This window comes from Pleurodeles waltl, chromosome 3_1 (assembly GCF_031143425.1).
Source record: "Pleurodeles waltl isolate 20211129_DDA chromosome 3_1, aPleWal1.hap1.20221129, whole genome shotgun sequence".
Taxonomy (NCBI): Eukaryota; Metazoa; Chordata; class Amphibia; order Caudata; family Salamandridae; genus Pleurodeles; species Pleurodeles waltl.
This window is the reverse complement of record NC_090440.1, coordinates 608787069-608802449: the sequence shown is the minus strand read 5'-3', so window position 1 is coordinate 608802449 and position 15381 is coordinate 608787069. Positions and strand designations below refer to the sequence as shown.

Genomic DNA, 15381 nt, shown 5'->3' with positions numbered 1-15381 from the left:
TGGCCTCTGCTCCCTCTTCGATGAGCAGCTCCCTGGTTGTGGTCCCAGAGAGGAACTCTTAATTGATGGCCTGATCCCTCTGCTACATAGAAGCTTGACCTGGTGGAGGGTGTCCCAAGCCCAATACCACAAGCCTATTCGATTATCCTGGGATGAGGGAAGTGCCCTGGCCACGCTGTGCTGCTCCATGAGGGGGGCCTAGATCTTACAGTGACTCATTGGGCCACCTGGGAGGGCAACATCTGTTGTGTAGTAAACTGTGTCTCTCTTCAGGGATCTGGGTCCATGGGACTTGGTTGTGGAGGCCCTCAGTGGCACCTTGTACTCTGCTCACTACCTGTCGGCTTGTCTGACTGCTCATGCCTGTGGGTGACGTAGGGCATTGCAGCACAAGTGGGTCACCAGAGCCAGTCATCTGTGATACCTGAGTTTCTGTGTTTGGAGGTCCGGACATAGCCACCTACTTAGGGAGGGGCCACCCTTCATCCCGGCAAGCACAGACCAAGACCGACCCATTCATCTGGAATCCTCCTTTGGCCTCCTTTTCCCCTGATACAATGGGAACAGAACGTATCCCACAAGCAATGCAGGCATCCTGGATAGCCCTCGAAACCAAAATTGGAGACGTGGGCAAGGGTGTAGCGTTATTGCAACAAACCTGCGCAACGTTGCAGATAAAGTCTCCGAAATAGTGGGGTGCATAGCAACACTTGAAGATACTGTTGTGGCTCTGTTCTATGGTTTTCCACACCTCCACATTCTCCGAAATCCTGGAATAAAACGCTGATGATGCTGAAAATAGTAGAGGGAGCCTGCCAGGAGAAGTTCTTGGATTCCTGGATCATTTCATGGCAGCAGAGCCGTTTTCCTTCTGCTTTTTCCTGGAAAAGACTTACTGGGCCTAAAGATAGCAGCCTTCCCCTGGGAACCTCCCAGGACCCTCATTGGCAAGATTACTAATTACAAAGACAGAGATGTGATTCTTAAAGGAGCTTGGGAACAAAGGTCTCTTTCTTTCCAATCCACTCGGATCGTTATTTTCCCAGACTACACCTGCCAGGTCCAAAAGCAGAGGAACTCATTTGATGCCATTAAGCAGATTTTAGGAGCAATGATTCTCACCTAAATGCTTTTGTTACTGGGGCAAAAGTAAACGTTATGGTCAAGAAAGGGGGATGTATTCATAGACTTCCACATTGAATTATTGATTAAGCGATTATGTATGTCCAATCTATGTTGCTTCAATTGTGCTTTATTGCTTTCGTAATTCCTTTTTAAAGATTTTCAGCAATATGTATTATACATTTTTGCAGCAAGAAATATTTTTTTTACTTGTGCTGGTAGGTGCTCCTGATAATAAAAACACAGTGAAAGTGAATATTGTGCAAAGAAGTGATGGTGATATATACAATATGTACAGAAGGTGGTTTAAGAATAATATGGACTTCTAACGGCTCTGTCAATCCAGAAAGTTTAATAAATGGGGATCCCCTCCCAGGCTCTCTGCTTGGGGTCAATCGGGCGCCTCTCCTGTGCTGGTGGTCAGCCCTTTGATTGATCCGGTGGGACCAGAAACCCATGCATGAGGCTCCTCTGGGGCAGGGAACGTGGCTTCTACAGATGGTCTGACTGGAGGGCTTTGCCGATGAAATATTATTGGTATCTTCAAACTAGGTGGCATCTGGAATGGCTCACAGATGAAGTAATTTCGGAAGCTTCAGATGGACATTGCACTTCATAGGACCCAATTCTTTAAATATGTACAATTGTGCCATGCCTTGACAGTTTACCAGTTGGCCCTAATTATTCTGCTGAATACAATCCACCAGAATCCAAAGTTATTTTTAGTTCCCTAGACCGAGGCAACATCTCGACCCTATATAGTTCTCTGCTAATTCACTCACAAAACCACTTTTTTGCTTGGAAAGAGAAGTGCGAGGGTTGAGTGGGCCCCTTGGAAGAGAACAACTGGAGGAACGGCAGGATGGACCCAAGAGAATTGGTCATGCCTTCCTGCATGCTCTACATGCTGTTGAAGTACTTGCATAGATCCTATCTCACTCCCCAACACCTGTGGAAAATGAAAGGGCTTTCCCTGCCTGCCTGCCTCAGGTGTGCTAGTAGAGTCTGTAGCCGACTGGATTTACTCCCCTCGCATTGCGCTGTTGGGCATTTAATAGGACACGGGTGGCCCCAGAGGTGATCACACCATAGTAGTTATTGATATCACCATAACTAAAATGTGCCATTGCATGAAACTGGAGATCTACCCAGCCCCCACCTCTGGTTGAATGTAGGGCAGCAATGGACTGGTGTGCTAAGTTAGAGGAACCGATGTAGAAAGCATGGGGTTGCTCGCATAAACATGGAAAGATCTAAGGCGGTGGTGTTCTTAATATTATAATATACTTACTCATTAGTGTATTGTATTGTACCCATTTATGATGTCTTGTTGATTCTCATCGACATGATTGCACTATGTGCTTGGTTTGTTTGTTATTTTGTTTTGCTTTATACAATGAAAAATCAATAAAGTTCGGTTATCAAAAAAAATATTTGGTGAAAGCGCTGAACTTGCTTATGCATTGGGCACCATGTACTCAACTGAAAAGTTGCTATGGAGAAGCCCCAGTGGAATTATTGTTATAATATTAGGGGGCGTTGCTTGGGTGTTGGGAGTGGTCATACATATGGAATGTTAGGGAAGGCTTTGTCACCACTTGTGTGGGCTGATGCTAATTGATGCAGTATTGAGGAGACTGGTTAGGGGAGTTAAATAGTTTTTAGTACAGAGTGGGCGGTGGAAGGAGGATGGGTGGCCTTACTTACCTATTTGCTTTGGAGCAATATTTCTGGCCTAGGTCCCTTACCAGGAACTAACATGTCCAAACAGGCAGTCCACTTAACCTGGCACCCTTTTACCTGGATGCCCAACCTGGGCTCTGTAAGGTTCTCGGTTAAATAGGAGATATCCCAAGCATTCACACTTTCAAGTTCCAGTCAGAACCGTGTGTGTTACAGACAGGGCAGCCTATGGGCAAAACTAAGCCCAAAGACACAAACTTGTCTAGTGGAACCCTCTTGCCTTAGAAAACCTGGGAGAAGATCTAAGAAAAAAGTGAGAAGCAGCAAAATTTTTTTTACAAATAATGACAACCATTTTTTCAGATTGTTGTGATGCATTTTTTCAGCCCAATACAAACAACTGACTATCCAAAAGCAATCAAAACACATGTACAACTAGAGATGGTGGACCCTAAGTTAAATTATTAGATATTGCTATGAGTCGTTAGCTATCCAAACTCCTTAACACCCAGTTTAAGTGAGCCGAGTAGTGCTACAACAACGTTTGCGGTATAGGGGAAGTAGTAATTATTGTTCAAGCTGTTTTGTTTAGAGATGGACCTTTAGAAACTTGTACTTTGATAGAAGTTTTATATGTGTAATACTGTATACTGCTTTTACTTGACAATAAAACTAAACTGGCCGCCAATAATTGTAATTCAAGTTTCTGATAATAGGTCTGACACGTTCCTGACTTTTTGTAATTGGACACGTGGTGTTCTTGTTTTCGGATCATCTTATGAGTAACAAGGTGGATCAGTTTCCATTGAGTTTAACTTGTTGAGCCCACCTCCATTCCCCAAAAAAGCGTTCTAAGATCTACATTCCTAGTGCATGCTGAATCTCTTTTTCGTCACATCCTCCTTAAAGTGCCTCAGTTTGCCTGACCTTTAATGATGGGGTCATTGTCCCTCTTGTCTATTTCAGATACATCTATGGGCAGACTCTAATCCCAGAGGTGGAGGACTGTTCTCTGAAAAGTGTGCACATGATCTGGCCTCCTGTCCCGCCATCGCTCACGCTCTCCACTAGTGAGAGGCAGGGGTCATGGGAATTTTTGGCCTCGGTGGCAGAAACACAGGAGGAAGCAGAGGAGAGCTTCTTGGCGGGGCTTTCCTTGATTGGTGCTGGTGAGCTGTGGACCTCACATGAGAAGGCCTGGGAGGAGCTCTGGGAAAGAAGCTGCATTGATGTGGAGGGCCCGTTCCCTCTGAGGCAGGCACTGTACGGGTGTTTGTACTACATTCTGAGCTCACTTCCTCCCCTCGGATTTCCTGGACTGTTTAATGGCATTAGTCCTGGAGGTCTGTCGAATGGGCAGCAGGGAGAGGATTACTGGGGCCACGTTTTCTGGGATCAGGTGGGTTTTCTTTGCTGTAGTTCATTCCGATACGTAGTCACGGGACTGAAAGTGTGTGTGAGAACTAGATTCAGAAATATACCAGTTTAATGTCTGTTTTCTCCATTGGGCAAGATCTAATTTGGTGTATGTCTCCAAGTAGTTGATGCCAAGGGAGAGCATCAAAAGCTGGCTGCTTTAAAATTACTCTAGCAGTCTATTCAGCCCCTTCAAAGTGGCAGGACATTTCCAACAAGTACGAGTCAAAATGTGTGACAGAGGTGCAACTTTGCCTGCTCGTTATTCTCCCTTAAGAGAAGATTAGAGCTCTGCCAGGACCAGAGATTACCAGCAGGGCTAGCTTTAGCGCTGGTGGCACCCGGTGCAACAGTCTTTTTTGGGGGCCACCTTGTGACCTCCTTCTCCAAGGATTCCCTCACTAAACACCCTCTAACAGTGCCCCTCATCTCTCCATAGCCCCTCTATCAGATGCATCTCATTTGTTTTATAGTGCTGCTCATACCAGTGTAGTGTGTCAGAGTACTTTACATCACACAAACATTATACAGAGTCAAAAAATTGTAGTGTGTAAATCAGTGGCGTAACAAAACTGGAGGGGGCCTTTCTGCAAAGAACATGGAGCGGTCCCCTTCTGGGCTCATTCTGGGGCTCTCAGGCCAGGAAGCTGTTCCAAGGGGGCTCCCTGGAGCTCAGCACCTCCGCTCCCACCCCCCCACCGCATGGCCTGCGTGTGCCTTTGTTATGCCACAGGTGTAAATCAGTCAATAGGAAATGTTACATAAAACAATAAGGAATATGAGGTGTAGGAATCGCATGTCATCCTTACATGAGGGCAGTATATTTTAAGTGTTTGTTCTAGAAAAGCACAAACTCAGAATGTAAAATGTACCACAGTGAATGGAGTTTGTTTTTCTACTTACAATGTATTTGTACCAGAATGCATGGAAAAAGATGTTTTTGACAAAACCAGTAATCAACTGAGCTATCTACATAAAATACAGGTCTGTGATCTGCATAGTGTACACTCTTTGCAACAGGCATATTAATCCTCTGCTCAAATGTATGATGAGTCAAAACTACTACTAGACAAATCTGTCTCCAGAAGAAATATTAATTACCAAAATTATCTTGACATTTTATTGTTGCTGCCTGAAAACTGCAGGGCTCACAAGGAACTCTGCAACAGTTTTTTTTTATTCCCATAAATTATTTCTAAACACAGACCCCCCCCCCCCACAACACTGCCCCAAACACAGCACAAGGTGCAGCTGCACTGGCCCTACCACCCTAAAGCCATCACTGAATGCCAGTCAGGGCATGGGTGGCCTTTATGCGCTCCATCTTCACAGCTTTAGCAGTCTTTCTGAAGCTTATTAGGTCATCTCTCCAAGTCCTGATTGGCCAACCTGCCTCTCTTCAGTTTGGAAGGTCCACAGCTATTCTATAATTGTATCCTGAGTGTGTTAGCAGAGAGATTTCATTTTTTGTAATTTTTAATGAGTGTTCAGCCCTTTCTTGGCAGGTTTGTAACTACCAATTCTAAACTGACACCTGGAGTTCCCCAAAAGACATGCTACACCACCCGCCTCTAAAAGCAGATAAAAGAGCTATTATGTCTTGAAATTTTAAATATGGAGGATGCTATAGTTTCCCATCTTTCTTTGTAGGTTATACCAAAAGTGAAATAAAATAAGAGTCAAGATAAATGCAGTGCTATGGAGAATACTAGTCCTAGGTGAAATGGTTACTTTCCACTGCATTCACTAAAAGTGAGAGTTTTGATGTAAATTCATGCAGAAAGACCTCTCTTGGAATTTCTATTAGTTGGAAAATTCTAAACATTTACCAAAAGTGCACATTTTTAGTATGAAATGTTAGTGTTTTTGTTAAAGGTTTCTGCATGCCAGACATATGATCGAAAGGCTGAAATTGTGGGAAACAAAATGGAATTTTCATGCTTTTGTTCCCCAGATGGAATTTGCAGCATTGGTGGTAATTCTGTAGAAAGAGCTAGAAATGACAGACATTTCCTAATGTTATTGGCCCATAAATATCCTAAATTGATTACTAAATGCACTTCGGGCCATATGTACGAACACATTTTCCCATTGACACAGAATGGGAAAAACCCTTTGCTACATCTGGCCCTTATACACACATCTCAAAAGCATTATGACGATCATCAAAGTTCATATCAAATATGATCTGTAGCAAAGGTCTCCTCGGTACCTCAGGCAATGATTCCTACAGACAAGGGATGAAAAGAGCCCTTGATGAGGTTAGATCCAGAAATTTAACATGCTTGAATTAGGATTGTATTTAATGAACAGATTTGGTTGAGCCAAGACATGCCTCTTGCCCTCCGATTGAGCTTTGCCTTTGAAGTTAGAGGAGTCCCACTAGCAAAATGCCCTGTACAGTACGCCAGCAGGAGAAGAGAAGTGCCACCTCCATTCTTTACTCCGACTCTATAAGCAGTACAAGTCATCCACCAAGGGCCAGTTGTGCTTTGTGACTGGGCACTGCCTTTCCTGGGCAAGTGATGACTAATGCAAAATGAGTGACTCCTAAGGCAAATGAACATTTTTGACACGTCAAGTCTGCATTTGTAAGTTGCTAGAAACCCCGTGGTATTCAGTCTTGTAACAATGCTCCCATAATAAAAGTGCAATCATGTACCCGTAACGGAACCAAGGTGCAATATTTGGCACAATAGTTTTTAACAATTTGCAAGTCAATTTGTACATTTACAAAGAGATTTATACACTTTGAATGTAGTTTGTAGTATGTGTGTGTGGCTTGGGATGGCAGAAACCGTTCATGTATCTTACATTCCAACTTTCAGCAAGGGTCTGGTCTCACTTTTTTACTTGACGTTTCCTAAATTCTTATTTGGATAGAAGTACTCTGTAAGTTTCACACATTCCCCCACCCCATTACGAGCACACTCTTCATTCAATTTGACTGGTAACCCGGGTCAGTGGTCGAATTGGGGTTATGATTTGGGAGCACCACATCCATGATGCAGTCATCCATGGACATATTGCATACTGCTAGTAAGAGACATTTAGGGAACAAATAGGGCCAAAATAGGAAAAAACGTGAATCGGTGAAGAAACAACGATTCTTGTTCGCAAGCGGAAGTTCTATCTTTCATCCCTTATAACTGAAGCCAAATAGCACACAATCCAGTTGTGTAGATTGTATTTCAATTGTTGAACTCTTATTCCAAATATAGAACTACGTTTAAACGTAGAACTTCTTTTACAAATACGGAATTCTTATTTTGACTGACGCACCCTAATGCCAAACTCATCATTATCTTTCAAATGAAGCCCTACAAATTCAGAATTGCTTTAGATGACCAGAGAAACACAAAGCCTTTAGCAGCGTGTTCTATAAATGCAGGATGGAAAGCAAATGTATAGCCACCAGCCAAGATTATCTGAATTCAGAGGGATAGAGCTGGATCTTATGGCTTCAGCTGGGGTTTAAGATAGCCGGGTATATTCCCCAACAAGACGCACATGTTAAGGAAAAATGTGATCAATACTAGGAACATTTACTACAGTCCTAGAGTCTGAATTCTATAACACTTGAGTTTCTGATATTGTATTAGCAAAATACTACTATTGTCTAATGCTGAGGCAGTAACAACCCTATTTATAGTGTCCCATCGTTGTCAGCATGTAGTGGGTGGGGAGGCTGCCACAACATTACATAGTAACTATATTCATATGTAAAGTTAAATCAGAGATGTCTCCTAATATGTTTCCTTTAGACTGAGATCAGGAGTAAGAAAATATTTCCCAGTATGAATGTTTAGATATTTAGGTATGAGTGTATTTTATGTGAGAAGATCCTTAGCAGAGTAACTTAGGGCCCACGTTAAGACTCAAGCAATTCATATTCATACGGTCTTGAATAATGTACAAAGTGGACAAAATCGAGGCAAAATCATCATTAGGAGGGGCAGAAGACCCAAAGATGAATGGAATGCCCATTTCAAAAACATAATTTGTATTCTAGCTTAGAACTTGTATTCCTCCATGGGGAACTCATAAAAAGGTGAGTGATCTACACTTGGTAAAATCTAGGAGCCAGATATATGAAGCCCTTTTTGTATTTGCAAAAGGCCCAGTACAAAAAGTGGGCCATTTATGACTGCAAAAATTAATTTTATTGTATATTAAGCCCAAATTGCACTTCTGTAATACCGTACGGAATCGCAATTTGAGTTTATGGCCAAATACGATTTTGGTATTTGGACAGCGCATGTTTAGGGTGTCCATTTAAGATGCTGAATCAGAACCGAAACCCGGTTGCAAAACGTTAATACTTTATGGATTACTGAAAGGTAGGGATAAGGCATTCGCCAACCAGAAGGGGTCCATAAAGGACACCTTCTTCTTTGTGAAGATTAAAAAAATATGTTTTTGGTCACATGGACCAATGCCTACTCTTAAAAACTGTTAGTAAGATTAATATATCCTCAACCTCCTTCCAGTATACTAGAAAGGACCGGAACTCCGATGGCTGTGTTTCAAAACTTTATTTTGCTGAGGTGCGATCAACACGTTGCGGCTACTACAAGCCTTTTTAAGCCCCTAATCCTAATGTATCTTTCTTATTTCATATGCAGAACTCGTACTCCAAAACTGAACTCTTGTTTGAAGTGTAGACCCCTGTACTCAGTATGTAGAGCGCCTATTTCAAATGTAAAACTCCTATTACAAATATTGTACACGTATTCCAAATGTACAGCCCCGTTTTCAAATGTGGATTTCACATTTAATGCACAGAACAATGTTTTAAATTTGGAATTGTTTTGTAAAGTTCCTGAATATGTCTGCTCTTAGGGGTTCAAAAATGGGAATTATTTTATCAGAATAATGATTAAATCTAACCTTCTTCACTTCTCCTGAACTGTACGTGTCAGACATCTGTCTTTTCAGCCATTAAACCCTGCTTTGCTCTAGTTGAAGTGTTTGCATCAGCCTGGTTGTTTGCTAAGATTGTTGCCAAAGAGCTTTTGCAACTACCCTCTGAGTCTTTCTATGCGAGTTCTAGTATATACTTACTTCCCTCTCCCACTTCCAGGCCATTAATAAGTGGTGTGTTTGAAATGTTTCCCATCTTTGTACAGGATACTTGGATATACCCCAATATCGTGCTGTTCTACCCAGAGCTAGCTCGTGCTGTGCTGGCTTATCGGATCCGAACTCTGAGTGGGGCGCTCAAGAACGCCACAAAGCAGGGACTCAGTGTAAGTGAGATACTAAAGCCCTCATTCCGTGTTAATCGGAGGGTTAGCACTACATTCTAAATGTGGGGAAGCTCGTTTCTTGTAAATTTAGCCTAATTTTTGTGTTTTGCTTTTGTGGAAGAGGTATTGTTTCATGAAAATGTGACGGCGCCACTTCACTGCCACTCTAAAACGGGCATCTACGACTGAGGAAAAACAGGTGGAAGGGCTTTCACTGCATTTGATTATTCATTTATTCTAAATGTACAGATATATCACGATTATGGTAATGCAGTTATTGGAATCGTGGTAGTATCACAATGGTTTGTAGTACTCTATATGAGGGTCTGTCAGTGAAAACTGATTTTAAACATTGATGTTCTACTTTTTTCTGAATTATGTTTATCTGATGGGTCCAAAGGCCTCTGCAATGACCAAACCTAGAACAATTGATTCTTTGAGTTGAGTGCTACGAATGCTTGTCAAGGGAGGCAGGCATGTGTCTGCCATGGACAGGGCCTGCCAGCTCTTGCTCAATGCAGAAATATTATGTTTTCTACATTAATATTATGTGGACTGGCCCTCACTAAAGGACAGGTGCTCTGCTTTAGTGGAGCTGTTAAAGGCGAAGCACCTGGTTTGTGTTTTCCATAACTCCTCCCCTGGCTGTGGTCTGAGAACTGTTGGGTTGCCCTGCCCAAAACTCTGATATCATGTTTTGACTTAGTTTGTTACCAAGCACAATCCTGTAGGACTATGCTGTCCACCCCTCTGTTCACAATGGACTACAATTTAGTGGATGTGACACATCTGTCTCCCTGGACTCCTCATACATGACCTGCTAAGGACAGTCCACTCCACATCCTGAGGAGGGCACAGACTGGATCAGAGCTGACCTGCTGCGTATCACACCAGGGCTAAGCCTCCTGCTGACACACACATTAGTAGTGGGCCAGTAGGGCTGGGCTGCCAAACACTTTGTCTATACCCATAGCAGGGATCAGAAGGTGGCACAGAAGGTGGCACAAGAATGAAAATATTTAATGGAATGAGCTTCTGCGAGCGACATGGTACTTTGAGAGAGCACTGTAAATAGTATGGATATTCACAAATAAATCGATAAAAAGTAAATGAGTTACATTAAATATCACTACTTCTTGCAGTGTTATGTTGCTTGATAAACATATGATCTTCCACGATTATTGCTCAAGGGCGAGGCTGCCTCTGACTACAACAGCCCGTATCTTGAATGGATGTGTTAAGGATCAGAGAGTTACACAGAGGTCAGCCATTTTCTATTCAAGGTGCTGGATTGACAGGTGGCAGAATGCGTACATGTGAAGTAACTTACCAACGCTCCAATAGAGTGATTCTGTGAAAAGGCATCTGGGACCAAAGCTAAGAGAAGGACTGACTAGACATTATTGGCAAACAAGTATTTTGACTATGATTCTTAACACTAATAGGTCAATAGCATAGTCAATATTTATTTCAGCAGTAATTGAAAACATAATTTCTGCATTCTTTCTAACTTTTCACAGGGTGCAAAGTTCCCATGGGAAAGTGCAATGACTGGTTGTGAAGTCTGCCCAGAAGAAATATATGGAGCTGAAGAAGTCCATATTAACGGAGATGTCTCACTAGCTTTTCAGCAGTACTTCTATTTGACGCAGGTAATAACACCGAGGTACATATGCATATATAATTAATTTTGGAGATGACTGAACACTCGTATCGTAATCTCATACTGCTATGGTGTTACGTCATCTACTAGAGTGTGCCAACTACCTTGGCTGGAACCCAGTGTAATTATGCCTTTTCTTGTCGCGCACCTCAATTTAGACTACATGAAATCATCTGCAGTGTTTTTGCTGTCAAAAAAGTTTTGGTCATTTGGATTCTCTTTTGTACTTCTGCTTTCTTAAATCTTCCAGTACTTATATTATTTTAAAAGGGAGCTCAAACATGGATGTCAAATAGGGAACTCTAAGGGTAGCAACTGTCTTTCTCTGTCCTTCTGCTTGCAACCCTGGCATGGTGTTGGTGATGCCTGGCTTTCAATTATTATCTGCCTCTTATGTGCTGATCATTTTACAAGTTGTGTAAATAAGTGAACTGGATTCTGTGATACATCTTCTTATACGTTCGAGTTTAATTGAAGCTAAATAAAAGCACTGATAACCTTAACAATCCTTGTCAAAGTCAGCAGGTCGGGCTTGCATTTTGTGTCCTCAGTAACATATAAAACAATCCCGTTGTTGTAAAAACACAAAGCAAGGTTTGAAGCTATCTTTGATAATCTGATAACATGTAAGAAAAAGCACCTATGCAGGATCTGAGCGGTGTTAAACGTATGAGGAAAAGTGACTCAAATTGACAGCTAAACAAGTAGCATAGTCAGTTAAATAAGCCTTCTTGATAGACTATAGTCAGATAGCAGCTTCTCATCCAATTACGCGGGGTGTTAAAATAAGCAGTTCAAACACAGACATAAAAGAATCCTCTTAATATTGGTTCTACACCATTCAAAACTTATCATCAACCTCATATTTCACATTAAACTCACTCTTTCCAACCCAACTATTTCTGTTGGCTCACCATTCTGAGATTTATCATGCATCATACACTTTACCCCTTTACTTTGTCGCTCCACTCTCAGACTTTCATGCATTTTTTAATTCGTGAATTTCTCTTCAGACCCTCCTTGGAATTCAATCTCGCTAGCTTCATTCTAAGTCCAAGTAATCTTTACTCTTCATTCATTATATTCTTTCTTAACCTTCCTTTAATTATATTCATTATTACATTCTCATTCCACTCCACTCCCTTTGAACACAGGTTTATTTTTGGTCATGTTATATTTTGAATTCGTTGTATTATCAATCTCAAATTATTAAAAACAGAAATAGACTCCTGATGTTTAGTTTTTAGAAGCTCTTCCAAGGAAACATTGTAATCCTTAAGGTAAGGTGCCAGAATTTACTGACCACTGAAAGCACTAATGAAGATGTAACATGATAAAGAACAAGTCAAAGTAAGCTAAAAAAGAAGTGGAAAGAAATGTACATATGTAACAATTCTGAATTTTCATAATATCTGCATATTGCATGAGCACATTGGAATATATGTTCTCTTTAAAGTTACCCTATGCATTTATACTTGTTTTATGTCTATTATGCTATTATTTGTAGTGTTTAACTCTTTGCTCTCACTTTTGGGTAAGAAATACTCAACTGGTGAAATCAAACACAACAGTAAGCCAAGTAAAAATACCAAACAAAGCTAAACAAAAATCTAACCACTAAATGTAAATGTACTAAATCAAAAGTTAAACATCAGTTGCTTCCGATATTCAGCTTCAAGCTTAGTGAATGTTCAAAGAAACCCTACCATGTTCAACTGAATACCAAAGGTACAAAGACAGACTGACTCTAACTATGAACACAGTGTACAAATTTAACATTTTAAAAAGTCAATTTAAAAAATCCCTTTCTATTAAGAAACTATTGAGTGATCTTCTCCAGTTATTATTCACAACACGTTCATGGAGGAGCGTCAATAAATTGGAAATGTGTCAATCGATAAACTGCACATCTAGTTCAATGTCATCGAGGTAAGACCATTCAGGACTTGCATGCTTTTTATTTGACACTCTTACTCTTGTTGATCTTTTGGCTACAGGCTGTTCACTTTCACTATCATTGGAGTCTTGTACTACTGGTTCTTACCCCTCCTCAATTATTTCTGGTCTTTTGTCTCTTTTCAGCACTTTTTTCTACCTCTCACTGATTCAGGCCACTTATCTTCTTGATGCACTTTCTTACCTTCAGATCCATTTATGATTACTACTGCATCCTCATCTTCACCTGCCACCTGGTTCACTTTGTTGTCTAAATCAGCTTGATTCACTGTAAACTGATTTCCTCTAGGGGTTCTTGAAATGTGGATTTTTAGCGTCACTCCTTGATCTTTCTTGGAGCTGGTGTAGAACTCCACCTTCCATGGATCCATACAGCAATCTCAAGCTTGACACTGAGAGTCAGTGGTTATTGTCACCACTTCTTCATCTGCAGTCGTCACTCTCTTTATTTGCAATATGTGATTCACTGTACCAAGCCCACACATTTCACAGCACTGCTCGTCACAAGGATCACTTAAAATGGACGATTTCACCTTGGCTCCAGGCAGGATTCACAGTGTGCTTCTTCACCACATCCTAGCCCCCAGGCTGAAGGTTTGGGCACAATTATTCTTTAGTTGATGGTGTTGCCAAATTGCACTTTTGAGAGTTAGATCATACAACACCAGCCAGACCCTTGCAGTAAATCTACACAATGTCATAATTTATAGACACAAATGCAGATGAAAGAATGCAATTAGATCTCATGGCTGTCCCCATTAACACCTCATGCAGGGAAAGTCCTGTCTTTTTATGTGGAGTACTTCTAAGACTCATAGGAATGAGTGGAAATGCAGCCAGCCACTTCATTGATGTTGACGCACACACACTTTTGCTAACTTTGATTTCAGCGTGCCATTGATTCACTCCACTATTTCTGACACTTTCTGCTCTACAACTGCAAGGGAATTTCTACTCATAATGTAAGGCTGTACAGAATAGCATCATTACTTCGTTATATCACTCTTAAAGTGTGTTCCGCTATCTGATTCTAAAGAAGTTGGCATCCGAAATCTGGGGATCAACTTCCACAATATTAGTTTGGCCACTGTCATGCTGTCATGTAGCCTTATTGAGAAGGCTTCAATCCACCTTGAAAACCAATGCGCAATCACTAAAATGTATCTGACACTGCTATGAATAGGCATCTCCACTAAATCTATTTGGACTCTAGTAAATGGACTCTCAGACTTTCACACGTGACTCATTTTCAACAGTTTTTATTACCAGTGTTAATTTGTTGACAGGTAGAACAATGATGGCACAAACCTTCTGCCACAGTTCTAAAGTGTGCATTGAACCAGAATGTGCTAATAGCCTGACCATAGCTTCATGACCGACATGTTTAGGTGACAATATCGAATTGGGTAAGACTTATTGGTTCTCAGTTGTCATCCAGGCTATATTGAGATCTGATGTACAATCTGTTGTTTCCCACCTCCTCTTTTCATCTTCTGATGACTTGTCCTGGAGCTCCCTAAGCTCACTCGAAATCTGGATTGGAGTCAAGAGGAAACAATTGACATTGTATTTTTCAGTTTTCTGCAACTTCATCTTCAATTTATGGCTCAAAGTGATCATATCGTTTTCAATTTTGTGGGCATCACACTTTACTAATGAAGGGCCAGATGTATCAAGGTTTTTTGCATTCAAATGCATTTTTAAAATGTACATGTAAAGCACACATGCCCTTTTGGCATGTGTGCACCTTACATGTCCCCAAACAATTTTTTGGGGTGTAGCAGAGGGGGCCTTAGGCCCCCAGCACCCTGGGGTTTTGCATTTCCAAAAGTGCGATTTCTGGTTAAGAAATCGCAATTTTGGAAATGCAAAAAATTCGCAGATATGGCCCAACAGACCCATAGGTGCAAATGGGGACAGATTCTCTATTTGCGATTCGGTAATAGCATTTGCGATTTTTAAGAAATCGCTATTACCGAATCGCAAAAATCATACATACCTTTTTGCATTTCTGAAATAGCGATTTCTTAAAAATCGCTATTTGAGAATTGCAAATCGGTTGTATGATACATCTGGCCTGAAATCTCTTTAGTTTGCTTGTGAATCAGGGTACCAGAAAATCTCATAAAACATCTTTGTGCAAAATTGTTGTCCACTACAAAAACTTACCGGCTCTCAGTGTAGATTGTAACACTCAATCCATAGCTAATCAGCATGCTCCTATTAGTGCAACTAACTCTGTTACTTTTGAAATCGTTTTTGAATAAAGTTCTTGTGTGGTGCTGTATTTAA

The 15381-nt window shown here is 41.2% G+C and overlaps 1 protein-coding gene across 2 annotated transcripts in view; it reads left to right on the top strand.

Annotated features, from left to right (window-relative positions):
- Positions 1-15381, top strand: part of PGGHG (protein-glucosylgalactosylhydroxylysine glucosidase) — a 215175-nt gene that overhangs the window by 79975 nt on the left and 119819 nt on the right. For both annotated transcript variants that reach the window (XR_011201384.1, XM_069223060.1), the window contains exons 4-6: positions 3772-4204; positions 9351-9470; positions 10991-11122. Coding sequence is in view for 1 of the 2 variants with exons in the window: in XM_069223060.1 (XP_069079161.1) it covers positions 3772-4204; positions 9351-9470; positions 10991-11122 (685 nt within the window). In the remaining variant the exon portion in view is untranslated. The remainder of the gene's footprint in view (positions 1-3771; positions 4205-9350; positions 9471-10990; positions 11123-15381) is intronic.